The 14,253-nt window shown below is 44.5% G+C and overlaps 1 protein-coding gene across 4 annotated transcripts; it reads right to left on the minus strand.

Annotated features, from left to right (window-relative positions):
- Positions 1 to 10,215: 10,215 nt before the first annotated feature.
- LOC115253174 (MYCBP-associated protein-like) lies at positions 10,216 to 13,408 on the minus strand. 4 transcript variants are annotated; one of them, XR_003891448.1, is made up of 7 exons: positions 12,159 to 13,408; positions 11,901 to 11,994; positions 11,465 to 11,570; positions 10,990 to 11,182; positions 10,732 to 10,918; positions 10,523 to 10,645; positions 10,216 to 10,448 (listed from the first exon to the last, which is right to left on the minus strand). XR_003891448.1 is itself a non-coding variant. In XM_029850190.1 (6 exons), the coding sequence occupies exons 2-5, from the start codon at positions 11,975 to 11,977 to the stop codon at positions 10,791 to 10,793; spliced, it is 531 nt and encodes a 176-aa protein (XP_029706050.1). In that variant the 5' UTR covers positions 11,978 to 11,994; positions 12,070 to 13,408; the 3' UTR covers positions 10,216 to 10,448; positions 10,523 to 10,790. The 4 variants fall into 4 exon arrangements, 1 of the variants encoding a protein (XP_029706050.1); XR_003891446.1 differs by having other exon boundaries at positions 11,652 to 11,994; XR_003891447.1 differs by having other exon boundaries at positions 11,438 to 11,570; positions 11,652 to 11,994.
- Positions 13,409 to 14,253: the final 845 nt, after the last annotated feature.

Here is a 14,253-nt window from a genome sequence, read left to right on the forward strand (position 1 = left end):
AATAGTCTTTCTAAGTGAAGTTTAGTTTATGTTTCTGCTCTTTGCTACTGATCCTAAAAGAACTTTAAACCCTCCCAGAATGCTTTAATGGTAGTAATATATATGCCATAAAGCTGTTGATTAGGTTTTAAAAGTGAAAGTATTCTCTTCAGACGAAGCAGGAAGAGTGACATTTTTGTGACAGGTGAAAAGCTCTGAGAGTTATTAGAGTTGTTCAACAGTCCAGGTTACAGCTGGATATTTTGTTATTACCTGTCAAACAACATCTAATCGTGTGAAAATTAACATCTCTCAGCTGGACCAATTTAAGACAATAAACTTTCAAAATAACTAAATAAATAAATCCACACAGGATCACAGGACAGCCAACAGGATGTTTGGTTAATGTTGCAGGTTTTCTCACAGTGGTTTATTGTTCTATGTTGTGGAACCACTGTGAAAGAAATGCAGGAGTGGGTGTCATTTCTTTCATCTATTTTAAATAGAGCAGTGATCTTGGAGAACTTGGATTCTAGAAATAATTGAAGAGGGGAACAAATGAGGGAAGTTAAAAAGTCCTGACTAGTATGTTTATGTAGCACCAAATCATTTATTGGCTGAGCTGAAGACAGTCCTTTCACCATGTTGGCCTGTGGAAAACCAGTGTTGTCGGGCCGATGGACCAGCGTCCCCGTCGTTGCCGGACCACCGTTGGCCACCAGTTGGGTTTTTGGGATCAAAGTGGGGGCGTTTCCTGTATCCGGTTCTCCTCACGGATCCATGACTACAACATGTTGCTGCAAGTGCAGAGACGTTTGCTCTGGAAAGAACTTTAGAGCACATTCAGTGCTGCAGGATGAGGGGCTGGAAAAGGTGCCAGTTCTTTTCTCATTGCAGGGAACAGTTGATTTATTGATTCAGTTATTAGCCAGAATGTATTAGAAATGTTCCTGTTTGATAAAAATGCAGTGAATTGGGATTATTTAACTACAACCTCTACAGATTATTTACCTTCATCAGTCTCATGACTATTTCTGATGTTTCCTCAGGATGGACGAGGACAGAGCAGGGTCCACAGTGCCCAGCTGTGTGTCCCTGAAGAGTGACCAGTCCATAGGTAGAATAATAGGCTTCAGAAGTTCAGACAAAATGTAAGAAAACTAAAGCGTGATGATGTGTTTGTGTGCCAGCTGTTAGTCACATTAACAGCAGCAGGTTGTGAGTTTATTATTGGAGATGTTTAACACTTAAACCTCAGACAGTCATATAGTTACAGACTTAATGTGAATATTGTTGATTAGAAACAAGAATCAGGTTTAAAACTGAAAGATGAATTCAGACATAAATGCTGGAACAATACTGAGTCTTGATCAGGTTCTTTCATCCTATAAATCAAAGGACTAATAGAGATGTGTTTCATAGTGAGAGGGGGGAGCACATCCTATCAAACTGGGACCAGTCAGCTCCACCAGGAGAGTCCTCTTGTTCACAATCTGGAAGCAGATCTGGAGATGCTGAAATGAAGCCCAAACAAAGTAAAACTGTTCAATATAAAATTGAACTTGTGATGTCATGAATTTGTAGTTGTGTTGATGATTTATGATAGATGGAAATCATTGGTTTACTTATTTTCAGGAGGTGATCTGCAGGAGCTGATAGAAGGTCATAAGATCAGTCTGAAGAGAAGATGTGAACATGTGACTGAAGGAACTAATGAAGCAGGAAGTGGAATCCTGCTGAACAAGATCTACACTGAGCTCTACATCACTGAGGGACAAAGTGAGGAGGTGGACACACAACATGAGGTGAGACAGCTTGAGAGAACCTCCAAGAAGAACATCCAGGACACTCCAATGAAGTGCCAGGACATCTTCAAAGTCTTATCTGAGCAACAGAGACACATCAGAGTGGTTCTGACCAACGGTGTCGCCGGCGTTGGAAAAACCTTCTCGGTGCAGAAGTTCAGTCTGGACTGGGCAGAAGGTTTGGAGAACCAAGACATCAGTCTGGTGCTTCCGCTCTCATGGAGGGAGCTGAACTTGATCAGAGATGAGCAGCACAGTCTTCTCTCACTGCTTCATGTTTTCCATCCAACATTACAGAAGATCAGAGCAGAAGATCTGACTGTCTGGAAACCTCTGTTCATCTTTGATGGCCTGGATGAAAGCAGATTTTCACTGGGTTTCAGCAAGCATCAGGTCATCTCTGATGTCACACAAGTATCGTCAGTTGAGGTGCTCCTGGTGAACCTCATCCAGGGGAACCTGCTTCCCTCAGCTCTCATCTGGATCACCTCCAGACCTGCAGCAGCCTATCAGATTCCTCCCTCGTGTGTTGACAGGATCACAGAAGTACGAGGCTTCACTGACTCCCAGAAGGAGGAGTACTTCAGGAGGAGGTTCAGTGATGAAGATCTGTCCAAGAGAATCATCTCACACATCAAGGCCTCCAGAAGCCTCCACATCATGTGTCTGATCCCAGTTTTCTGCTGGATCACTGCTATAGTTCTGGAGGACATGATGACCAGAGACCAGAGAGGAGAGCTGCCCAAAACCCTGACTGACCTCTACTCACACTTCCTGAGGGTTCAGATAAAGAGGAAGAAGCAGAAGTATGGAGGAAAGCAGAGACCAGAGGAACTGACTGAGGCTGATAAAGAACTCCTTCTGAAGTTGGGTCGGCTGGCGTTTAAACATCTGAAGAAAGGAAACATCATGTTCTACTCAGAAGACCTGAAGCGATGTGGACTGGACGTCTCCGAGGTGTCGGTGCACTCAGGAGTTTGTACAGAGATCTTCAAAAGAGAGAGTGTGATCTTCCAGAAATCAATCTACTGCTTTGTTCATCTGAGCATTCAGGAGTTTCTGGCTGCCGTCTACATGTTCCACCGTTACACCAGGAAAGACACAGTGGTTATAAATCAGTTCCTAAAATATTCGAAACCAAACCGTTTTCCCGGGTTTGCTGGGTTGTTAAATTACGATCCAGCCACATCTCTTGATGACTTCCTCTGGAGAGCACTAATGAAATCTCTCAAAAGTAAAAATGGCCACCTGGACTTGTTTGTTCGCTTCCTTCATGGTCTCTCTCTGGAGTCCAATCAGAGGATCTTGGGTGGACTGTTGGATCAGATGGAGAACCATCCAGAAACCATCCAGAAGGTCCTCAACAACCTGAAGGAGGTGAACAGTGATGAAATCTCCCCAGACAGAAGCATCAACATCTTCCACTGTCTGATGGAGATGAAGGATCAGTCAGTCCATCAGGAGATCCAAGAGTTCCTGAACTCAGAGAAGAAATCAGAGAGGAGACTGTCAGTGATCCACTGTTCAGCTCTGGCCTACCTGCTGGAGATGTCAGAGGAGGTTCTGGATGAGCTGAACCTGCAGCAGTACAACACCTCAGATGAGGGACGACGTCGCCTGATTCCAGCTGTGAGGAACTGCAGGAAGGTCATGTAAGTAAAGATTTTTGGGGCCGGACATCGGCGTTTAAATCAAGCGAGTCGATCATGTCAGGTAGCAATACCCCCTCCAGTGGTCATTCCTTCAATTCTTTATTTCCATTGCAGCGTCCATAAATTAAAAAAGTAAAACCAATTCATTCAGAAATGTTCAACACTGGCTGGATATAAGTTCAAAGTTCAATCCAGACAAACCAACATAAGGCAGGAATAATAGGAGCCACAAGTTAACTTACTATAAGGAAATTACTGTCATGTAATTAAATAACTTTTGTTTGTTTGTATACATCGTATTCAAACGACAGAAAAACACATTTTAACTAATGACACGTGACTATTTTGCTTCATTTGTTCAACGTAAAAACAGCCGGCCTCGTTGGTTTAAATGGGTGTTTTAGGTCTTTGTGGCGGTTCCGTTTGGAGCCTTTATGTGACCCACAAAGTTGTTTGACCCTTTCCACACCCGTTAGGTGGCAACTTCATCACTAGCAAAAAAAGGTGCAGTGAAAATGAGTTGAAGGAAAACAGGCAGATGTAACAGAAGCTGACGGCAATCGATGCAACCAGAGACTCTGATGTCATCGATCGGATCGCTGAATTAAGACTTGACGCACGATCGTACAAATTGGATGAAATGCAAAATATCCAAAGAGCCGATAGATAGATAAAAAGATGCACGTTTCTTTAAACCATTTGCTACCACAATCATTTTAAATATTGAGTAATTATGAGCTGTTCTAAAAAAGACAAATGTTAAGAATAATTCAGTTGCATTTCAGATCTGATGGTCGTTCAAACTGTTGCTCTACGGTGTTGAATTTAGCTTTTCCAGGAAATGAGCTACATTTGTGTTGAGGTAGATTCTCAGATAAGTTGATTAGAAATCCCAAAGTTTGACTCACTATTTTTGTTTCATACACAACAGACTGTCTGATAGTTTTCTTTCAAAGAGTCATTGGGAAGTTGTGGCCTCAGCAATGACGTCAAACCCTTCTCATCTACGGGAGCTGAGCTTAAGCAACAACCAAAACCTGGCAGATGCCGTAAAGTTACTGTCTTCTGCAATGATGCATCCAAACTGCAGACTGGAGACGCTCAGGTCAGGAGGACTCTGTTGGTCTTTTCTAAATTTCTTTACATTTTCTGCTTTTCTCTTCACTTTCAGATTTAGAAATGTGTTTTTATTTGCCCCATTTATTGGTTTTCCAGGCTGTGGTGCTGCAGTTTATCAGAGATCAGCTTTGACTCTCTGGCCTCGGCGCTGAGGTCCAATCCCTCCCATCTGAGGGTTCTGGACCTGAGTTGGAACCAGCTGAAGGATCCAGCAGTGAAGCTGCTCTGTGGTTTTCTCCAGGATCCTCTCTGTAAGCTGGAGACGCTCAGGTCAGTCAGAGATGATCCAGTACTTTCCCAGGTGTAACTAGTTAGACAATAACTGTTTACATATTTGATCTTTTGTTATAAATGTAGTGTTACAGTTCTCGGAAAAAAGACCACACAGGATAGATTTGCAGTATTAAATTGGTTGTGGAAATCTGCCCCATGTGAGGATGGTCATCAATGACTAGAAAGGAAGTATCAGTTGTAGATTTGTCTTGTTTTATTTTAGGCTGGCCACAAAACCGCCCAAACATTCAGACCAATCAAAAATGGTTCTTCCTGTCTTTTAAAGATCAGAAGGAAAACTAGAAAACCCCAAAAGAAAGCTGCTGCAGTGTGCCATGCCCCTTCTCTACTGAGAAAACCCATCCCAAAAAAGAGAAAAGCCCAAGTGTGAAGTGAGCACCCTGTTAAACCTTGGTACCGAAAGCCTGCAATCGTTCTCATCTTAGGTGGCTTCATTCCAGCCAGAAGCCCAAACCTGCCTCCCTCTTAAAGGGGCAGCAGGTCAGTCCAACCACAGAAACCAATGTTTGCTGGCAGCATTGAGCTTGCAGTGGGGCAATCAAACACACTGTGGGGTGGCTCTCTTTCTTTTCTCACCTGGACAACAAGTGACACCAGCTGCCAATCATTGTTGGAGAAATGTGCAGTCAGGGGAACTATGCGTCCAGACTATAGCCACCCTTCCAGCATCCAGCAGTGTCTAAAACCTTTGATTTGGTTTCCCCAGAGAGTGTAGGGATTGCAGGGTCGGTGCAGCATCGCCCACAAGCTATCAGGAGTGGGTCGCTTTGTCCCAACTCCTGACAAGAGTTGAGTGCTATTGAGAAATGTGGTCTCACAAACTTGGAAGGTATTTTGACCCACACACACTTTACATACGGTGTAGATCTTGTCCAACGCCCTGAAAGAACCCAAAATACTAACATACGGCAGATAAGCCGGTGCAGGACGAGAGGTTTGTTTCTTGTAAGCTGTTTTGCTCTGGTACATGTTGATTTTTATTTGTCTTCTCTCAAAATAATTGTTATTTTAGACTAAGAGGCTGCAGTTTATCAGAGACCAGCTGTGATTCTGTGGCCTCAGCTCTGAAGTCCAACCTCTCCCATCTGAGGGTTCTGGACCTGAGCTACAACACGTTGAAGGATTCAGGAGTGAAGCGGCTCTGTTCTGGACTGGAGAGTCCAAACTGTAAACTGGAGAGGCTCAGGTCAGTCTTCATTTTTCTACCTATATACCAGCTGCTAAGATGGTGAAGTGAGGCTGTTCTCAATACTGCTGTGATGCACGACATTAAAAAAAATTCCTTGTAATATCGTGAATTCAGGTCTGACCCAACTAAGAACTAACGTAGGTTTAGTACTGACGCAGATAACATGCAGACCTGCACCGTATAACCTTACCCTGCATTTTTCAGGTTGATTGACTGCAGGTTATCAGAGATCAGCTGTGACTCTCTGGCCTCGGCGCTGAGGTCCAATCCCTCCCATCTCAGAAAACTGGACCTGAGTTGGAACCAGCTGCAGGATCCAGGAGTGAAGCTGCTCTGTGGTTTTCTCCACTTTCCAAACTGCCGACTGGAAACTCTGAGGTAAACACCATTCTCAAAAATGTCCATTATTCCATCCGAGGGTCCTCACACTTTCTGAGTGTGTGTGTTGTGCCCAGTTCCTTCAGGAGGGAGGGCCACATGGGGACCACTTACTCATGATAAATTGATTTAAGGACAATGAAAAAGCCCACAGATGGTAACCAAAATTCGACAAAACTAGGTGAGGGTGCCTGGTAGACACCAGCCAACGAGGAGGGAGATGGTGAGGGAGACAGGAAGTCATCTAAGACAGGTTGTGCCTTTAAAGATGAGCCACAGGTGAGATGGATCTCCATGATGAAATGGGAGGGAAAGAGGTGGGAGAACCTGGGAAGAGTGAGGGCCATAACAATATATATTCTCCTCTGGAACAGTGCAAACCTGAGAGGTTGGAATTGTGGTAATTACATATTACTATCATTTTTCATCCTGTAACTAAATTAAATATTTACAGATCATGCCTTTGATTAACATTTCAGATTAATACTGGTTTCATTTATAACCTTATAAAAGTTTCCCTTCTTTATTTAGATTAAGGTGCTGCATCTTATCAGAGATCAGCTGTGACTCTCTGGCCTCGGCGCTGAGGTCCAATCCCTCCCATCTCAGAGAACTGGACCTCAGCTTCAACAATCTGCAGGATCCAGGAGTGAGGCTGCTCTGTGGTTTTCTCCACTTTCCAAACTGCCGACTGGAAACTCTGAGGTAAACACCATTCTCAAAAATGTCCATTATTCCATCCGAGGGTCCTCACACTTTCTGAGTGTGTGTGTTGTGCCCAGTTCCTTCAGGAGGGAGGGCCACACGGGGACCACTTGTTCATGATAAATTGATTTAAGGACAATGAAAAAGCCGACAGATCATAACCAAAATTAGACAAAACTACGTGAGGGTGCCTGGTAGACACCAGCCAACGAGGAGGGAGATGGTGAGGGAGACAGGAAGTCATCTCAGACAGGTTGTGCCTTTAAAGATGAGCCACAGGTGAGATGGATCTCCATGATGAGATGGGAGGGAAAGAGGTGGGGAGAACCTGGGAAGAGTGAGGGCCATAACAATATATATTCTCTGTAACAGTGCAAACCTGAGAGGTTGGAATTGTGGTAATTACATATTACTATCATTTTTTTAACCTGTAACTAAATTAAATATTTACAGATCATGCCTTTGATTAACCTTTCAGATTAATACTGGTTTCACTTATAACCTTATAAAAGTTTCCCTTCTTTATTTAGATTAAGGAGCTGCAGCTTATCAAAGATCAGCTGTGACTCTCTGGCCTCGGCGCTGAGGTCCAATCCCTCCCATCTCAGAGAACTGGACCTGAGTCAGAACCAGCTGAAGGATTCAGGAGTGAAGCTGCTGTCTGATCTCGTAGAGAATCCACACTATGGGCTGGAGACATTGAGTCATGGCTGGTTGAAGCCAGTCAACTCCCGCTCATCTGCTGCATCACTCACTGACCACTGGTGAAGAGCATCTGTGGAAACACCTGCCGTCTACTCCATCCATAGATGAGAAATTCAGTTTTTAAAAAGCGGTGTTGGACTTTCAGGAACTCAGTCGATGGTCGACAAAGCAGAAGCTGCTTCGCCTTGAAGTTAAAATAGTTCCTGGTATCATCGGGGTTGTGTGTATATTTAATAACACAATCTCAAGTTGTTTATTTTAAATAAAAGGACATCGTGAGGTCACCTGATAACAAACCAAACTAATTGGGGACTAAACTAATTTTTGTTGCAAGAACTTTGGTTCTTCAGAAATTTCTATGTTGGCTTCCACAGATTGTGCATCCACTAAAAACTCAGTGTTTTTGAGGAACTACCAGGAGTGGCTGGAGTGGAGGCCAATGACGCTATAGCTACATATAGGTACATATAGGTACATATAGATCACCGTTATTCTCAACCCAAAAGACCACCAGTTGGCGCAGCAATACTAAAGATAGGAGGTTGTGGTCGTTACGCAGGCGCGGAGTGATATCACGCACAATGTTGTATACCGTATACTGTACCGTATTTTCGCAACCTTAGGTACTGATACTGATGTGTGTATGTCTGTGTGTCATAGTGGAAAAATCACATGTTCATATATCCTCTTTCATATGTTATTAAGTCACATGTTCATATATCCTCTTTCAAATGTTATTTGTTGTGGTTCGGTTTCTGGTCGGTACGCGGACTTCTCACCTCCCCCTCTACCTGCAGGAACGGCATTCATTTTTGTGATCTTAGATTTGATATTTTCTTAATTTGAAACGTTACTGTGTTTGCTTATGTGTTTATCTGCTTTGTGTTATGTGACTGAGGATCAAAACATTTTTACATGTACATTTTGGCAAAAGTTAAAAATACATTTGTGTAATTCTAATAGTAACTACATTTTGGGTAGAAATAAAGTTGATGAGTCCTTATATTTTCTGTTAAGTTTAAATGTATTTTTTATTTTACTCTTTATTTGCATATTTGAATGAAACTTGAACGCAGTTGTCTGCTCCTTTGTTTACTTCCGGTTACTGTCGCTAGTTTCCGGTCTCGTGAGCTCACTCTCGCTAGCTTGTCACTGACGGTGGTTGTCAGCGCAGCATCAGCGAGTCTCCAGCCCGGACGCGGCTGCCTGGACAAGGTGAGCTGGATGACCCGGAGAAGCGTCCTTTTAGTCCGTTTTTGCGAGGATGACAGAAACGGGAACCTTTGGGCAGGTCCTGTGAAGTTGGACACGTCGGTGATTGAGAAGTGGAAGGAAAACGACCCTTAAATAGCTTTTTAGGACTTAAATGACAGATATCAGAGAAAAAGCTCATCAATAACTGTAAATGAGTCAGACTTGCTGGTCAAACCGGGCTTTTGTAGGAAATCTGGCCTCGTTTTAAGTTTTTTAAATGCATTTCTTTAAACTCTTAGAACACAGAGGAACTCTTGTATTGGGGGCAGAAAAGGTACATTTTTATCTGGTAAAATTCAGTCAAAAGAGCACTAAAAGCATGAATAAACTGAATCATGTAGATTCTAATGACATAAGCTGGAGCTCCTACAGTTACAGCCCATAATGAGACTGCAACTGTTTCTGTGAAAGTTAACTTTTATACAGTTTACATTCTGCAGATTTCTGTCAAATTTCAATGCAAACATTCACGTTAATCGATATAATAGAAATCTGTTACACATCATGGATCAGTCAGTAATCTTGGACAACAGCAACGTTTAATCCTGGATCACTGCTCGATATATTTAAATGAACAAAGACAGCTGATACTGATTTAAGACAGAATTTGTGCATTTCGATGATCACATTCATTGGATTTTTAACCACTGATGGAAACATATTGATTCATTTAAATCAGGGGTGTCAAAGTCAAATGGACGGAGGGCCAAATAAAAATGTAGCTCCAAGCCGAGGGCCAGACTGATCGAATGCTCATTGAAAAATTTTAAAATGACCTCATATAGTCTAGTGCAGGGGTCACCAACCTTTTTGAAACCGAGAGCTACTTCCTGGGTACTGAATAATGTGAAGGGCTACCAGTTTGATACACACTTCTGAAATAGCCAATTTGCTCAATTTACCTTTAACTAAATGTCATTATTAATACCATATTGGCCTGAATATAAGACGGTCCAATACGGTAGATCCAGTCCATTAGGGCCTCAGTCCGACCGGGAGCTTAGGACGAAGCTAATGCTGGTGCACAACTGGACCTTACTGGTCTGACAATGTTCAAAATAAATTAAAAATACATTAAATATATCAGTCGGTGCACAATGAATTTGACACGGTTCTGCTTTATCGGTTGAATGAGTGACATTGAATAATTTATTGATCTAATCAAGTGTTACTCTTTGTTTCCTTCGCAACAGGAAAAAATACATTTCACATTGGAGATGTGGAACCAGAGAAGGATCCAAACGCTGCGGAATAGGCTTCCTCCTCAAATGGGGTGAAATCCGTAAATGTCTGGTCATCGGCAAAGTCGCGGCCCAGGCTTTGGTCGGCCGGGTCCATTTCCCCACTTTCTTGTCTTTCTCGCTCCTCCTGTGAGGGATGAAGGTGAAGAGTGGGAATAGAAGAAATTCTGCTGAGCCAAGAGAACTTGTTGACCACCTCACCTCGGGGCTTCCCATTAAAAACTCAACGAGGGAGCTGGATCTCTCTCGGGTCTGGACCCCCTCCAGGATCTTATACACCATCGACCGGCAGAACTTTTCCGTCACTGTCTTTTCCAGCCTTGTCTGTTTGTGCGACAAGAACGGGGTGAAAATGGACCGGCGGGATGGGAAAAACCCTGAAAGGCTCAAAGGCTTTGATCATACGACACCTCCAGGTGGCGCCGGAGCTCTGCCGTCCTGTCCTCGGACACAGCGAACCCCATGAGCGTCACCTGCACCGAGGCCCCCTGCAACAGCACCGGGTTGGTTTGGAGCTGCCACGACTCCGTGTGGAGGCCCGGCACCCCGGATTTAAACATCTATCTATTTGTTGGGTGACGCCCGGAAGGATCACACCTGTGACGGGAGGACACGGCATGACGGGGGGACGGGGGGACTCAGGCCGCCTGGTCGGGGGCCGCACGTACCTGAGGACTGGTTGAAGTAGAAGCAGCTGCGCCTTCTGTGTGAGAGCAGGTGCGACAGGCTGGAGGAGACGTCCAGCTGCTGCCAGCTGTAGAAGATGGACGTGTTGCCCTCGTTGCGCAGCTCCAGGCGGGATGAGGCCACTTCCCCCGGCGAGGCTCCAAAGAAGATGGTGGAGTTGATCCCCACGTCCCCCTTCCACACAGACAAAAGCCCTTCGATTATATTTAACTTATTATGTGGATCGCTCCTGTTTAGCAATAAGATGTATTTAACATTTAACAGACAGAACCGGACTATATTTACAACCTGCCGCACGCTTCAGTGCTGTTGCTAAACTTTGGACGTTTCTTAGTCCTGATGGGTTTGAGTCCATTTGGAACGTACCAACTTTGCACAGCGGACATTCATCGAGGTGGAACTAGTTTAAAGAGACGGTCTAAAGCTCACGACAAGGGTGGCGTGCGCGGCCCGGACCTGGTAGTTGGTTGAGTTTCCTGTCCATTGAGCCAGTTGACCGCAGAACCTCAGGGCTGGAACTGGAGGGTCGGTCTGAGCACCATGACACTGCGCTGGTGGATCCCTGTGGAAGTCAAAGGAACCGGTGCTGACGTCTGTACTTTTGAGGAATTGTTGCATGGGAATCTTCTAGTTTTGCCCTCACTGATTGTGTTTCATTGTGTTTGAGGAGGGAGCAGAAGGTGCTGATTCTTTAGATTAGCCGGGTTCTGGATGGGGTGTCGGTCAGGACACATCAATGTGAAGAGTTCAGTGGGTTCTAGTTCTATAGTTGCTGCTGCGGCTGAAGGCAATGCGTACCAGCAACATCAGTTGTAATAGAATCTAACGCGCTTGTAATGTCTGTTGCTTTCCATCAAAGCTTCTTTGATCTTTCATCCCTGAAAAACCTCACCTGGATTGTTTGGTAGAACCAAGAACCTCCAGCCCACCGCTGTCCAGTACTGAAGAGGAGCTACAGGAGGGCTCCATGTTCGGTCCTAAACCACCTGATAAACGCACAATCAAGTCAATGCAAACACATTTTGGCCACAAAATTGTAGAAATGTTACATATTTACGTCCCTCTTTGAGGTCTATGAAGCCCGAGACGCGCAGATTACGGCCTCATTTTGAACAGGGCAGCGCTGAGTTGGAGCTTTATCACTTCATACCTGGATGAAGATGATTCGGTAACTCAGTTTCGTTCAAAACGCCCCAGAAATCGAACGCGACTCGCGTCAGAGCGCCGCGCTCAGCGTCCGTTTACCCGTAACTATGGCAACGGAGCGTGGAAAACCCAAAGCAGGAACCGCTACTGCAGTTTATCCCTACCAACCAGGAACAGAAATAAAAACTATTACACACACGCACACACACACACACACACAGCCCTGGTGTCCCAGGTTGGCCTGCTGGATTACGGCGGTGTGTCGGTGCGCCCCCTGCCGGTTGGCTCCCGCAACTGCTATCGGGGGAGGGAGTTGAGGCGTGCGGGCTGCAGCCAATTAACCAGGTAAACTGCTGCGGTTTTGGTGCCGTTTTCCTGTTACTGCTCATGTTGGCTTTGTTTCTTTTAAGGCTTCTCATAGGCCGCTGTTTGCCCTGTCGTGCCTCTTGGTTTCGTTGGTTTTATTTTCTGCTGGTGTGTTTTTATTTCTGCGTTTCTCAGACATTTCGTAAACAGTGGTTCGGTTGCGTTTAACTTACACCTTGACCTGCCCGCGGAGCCTTCTGACCCGTAGGTTCGTACGGCAGTTATTGCGGAGGCCCAATGAGCTTGAACATAGACATGTGGTTGTTTTTTATTTGACCGGTTTGCATTAGTATCGTTAGTATTTAAGGGTGCAGTGACCGTTGTGACCACTAGTGGGAGGACGTTCCCTCTATTTAGCTGCAGCCCTGAGGTTTGTACTTTACATCCCTTTACCGAGCTATGCACACTTTAAAAAAAATAAAATCTTTATCAAGAAGTAAATAATTAATTCATTGTGTATTTATCTGTGCCTCAGATGGTGAGGAAAAAGTAGTCTTTAGATGCAAGTCCTCAGGTGATGAGTAGCTTCCTCAAGATCTGCCACTTGCACCTTTGCTGGTTTTGCCACCTGCCAGGTCGTTGACTTAAGTGACCATTTTCTTCCACGGAGCCTCCGTGTTGGCAGTGCAGCATATCTCATATCCTCAGAGGATTTCTGCAGTTTCCACCCTGTTTATCACCAGCTCGTAAGAGTCTGCCACCTTCTTCCTTTCTTGGAATGGACTCGAAATCTGTGGTCTCCGGTGGTTCAGCAGCAGCCCCTCCATGGTCTTCATCACATGTGGCATTTAGCAGACTGGGAGACTATAAGATGGTTTCCACAGACCCTCTGATTCAGCATGATGTGCTGCAGAAGCCCATTGCACCGACTCTCAGGAGTCGAGCGAAACTCCATCTGGACCTGCTGCTTTGGGATGAGGCCTCCTCAGCTACAGGTAGTTTCACAAAGCTGTTATTGACAGCCTAAACACGTTTCCACCCTCGAAGCGATGAGGCTGAAGGACCATTTACTAGCGATGGCTGTTAAAGGGTAGATGTTCAGATGAGCTCATCTCCAGGCGCCTGGTTCCGTCTCTCTTCCTAGTGATCCTGCTGGTTTTCCTGTCGCTGCTTTAAAAGTCTGCAGTGAATTTTTTTTTCTTTTTCATTTGGAAGACAAAATGTTCAACATGATAATTTTTGAAGAGATGAAAATACGACACTAGAGGTCAGAAGGTTGGGCGGAAGTTTTCTTGTCTTGTGGAAGGATGAAACCTTTTAACTCTGACAGTTCAAAGCTGAAGAATGAGATGATCCTCCCCAAAGGGATGGCGAGGTCCAGACAATAAACCTGAGTGTTTTTGTGTCCGATTATTAACATGTTCCATGCTTTTCCTTCTGCAACAGTTCATCACACCTGCTCAGTGAAACCTCGGTGTAAAGGAGGTGAAGCCGTGCCTCAGTGACTCTACTTTGGTGTTTTAGAAACTAACAGTTATTAGATGAATATACAGTGTGCACGTACGCGCAAACCTGTGTATAAACACTTAATACACGTGTGTGCGTGTATGTAGACTTTTTAGTACTTTGGGTTCATATACTTTTTAGTATTTTGCAGATTCGTGTCTGTATATAAACCAGATCCTCCTGTAATAAAGAACTAAAGGCTGACTGTTGTCATGTGACCTGTATCCGTCTGTCCCATGATGGAACCTGCCTGGAACATCTGGTCCACAGAAAAAGCAAAACGGCTC

This window comes from Takifugu rubripes, chromosome 17, assembly GCF_901000725.2.
Source record: "Takifugu rubripes chromosome 17, fTakRub1.2, whole genome shotgun sequence".
NCBI classification, from domain to species: domain Eukaryota; kingdom Metazoa; phylum Chordata; class Actinopteri; order Tetraodontiformes; family Tetraodontidae; genus Takifugu; species Takifugu rubripes.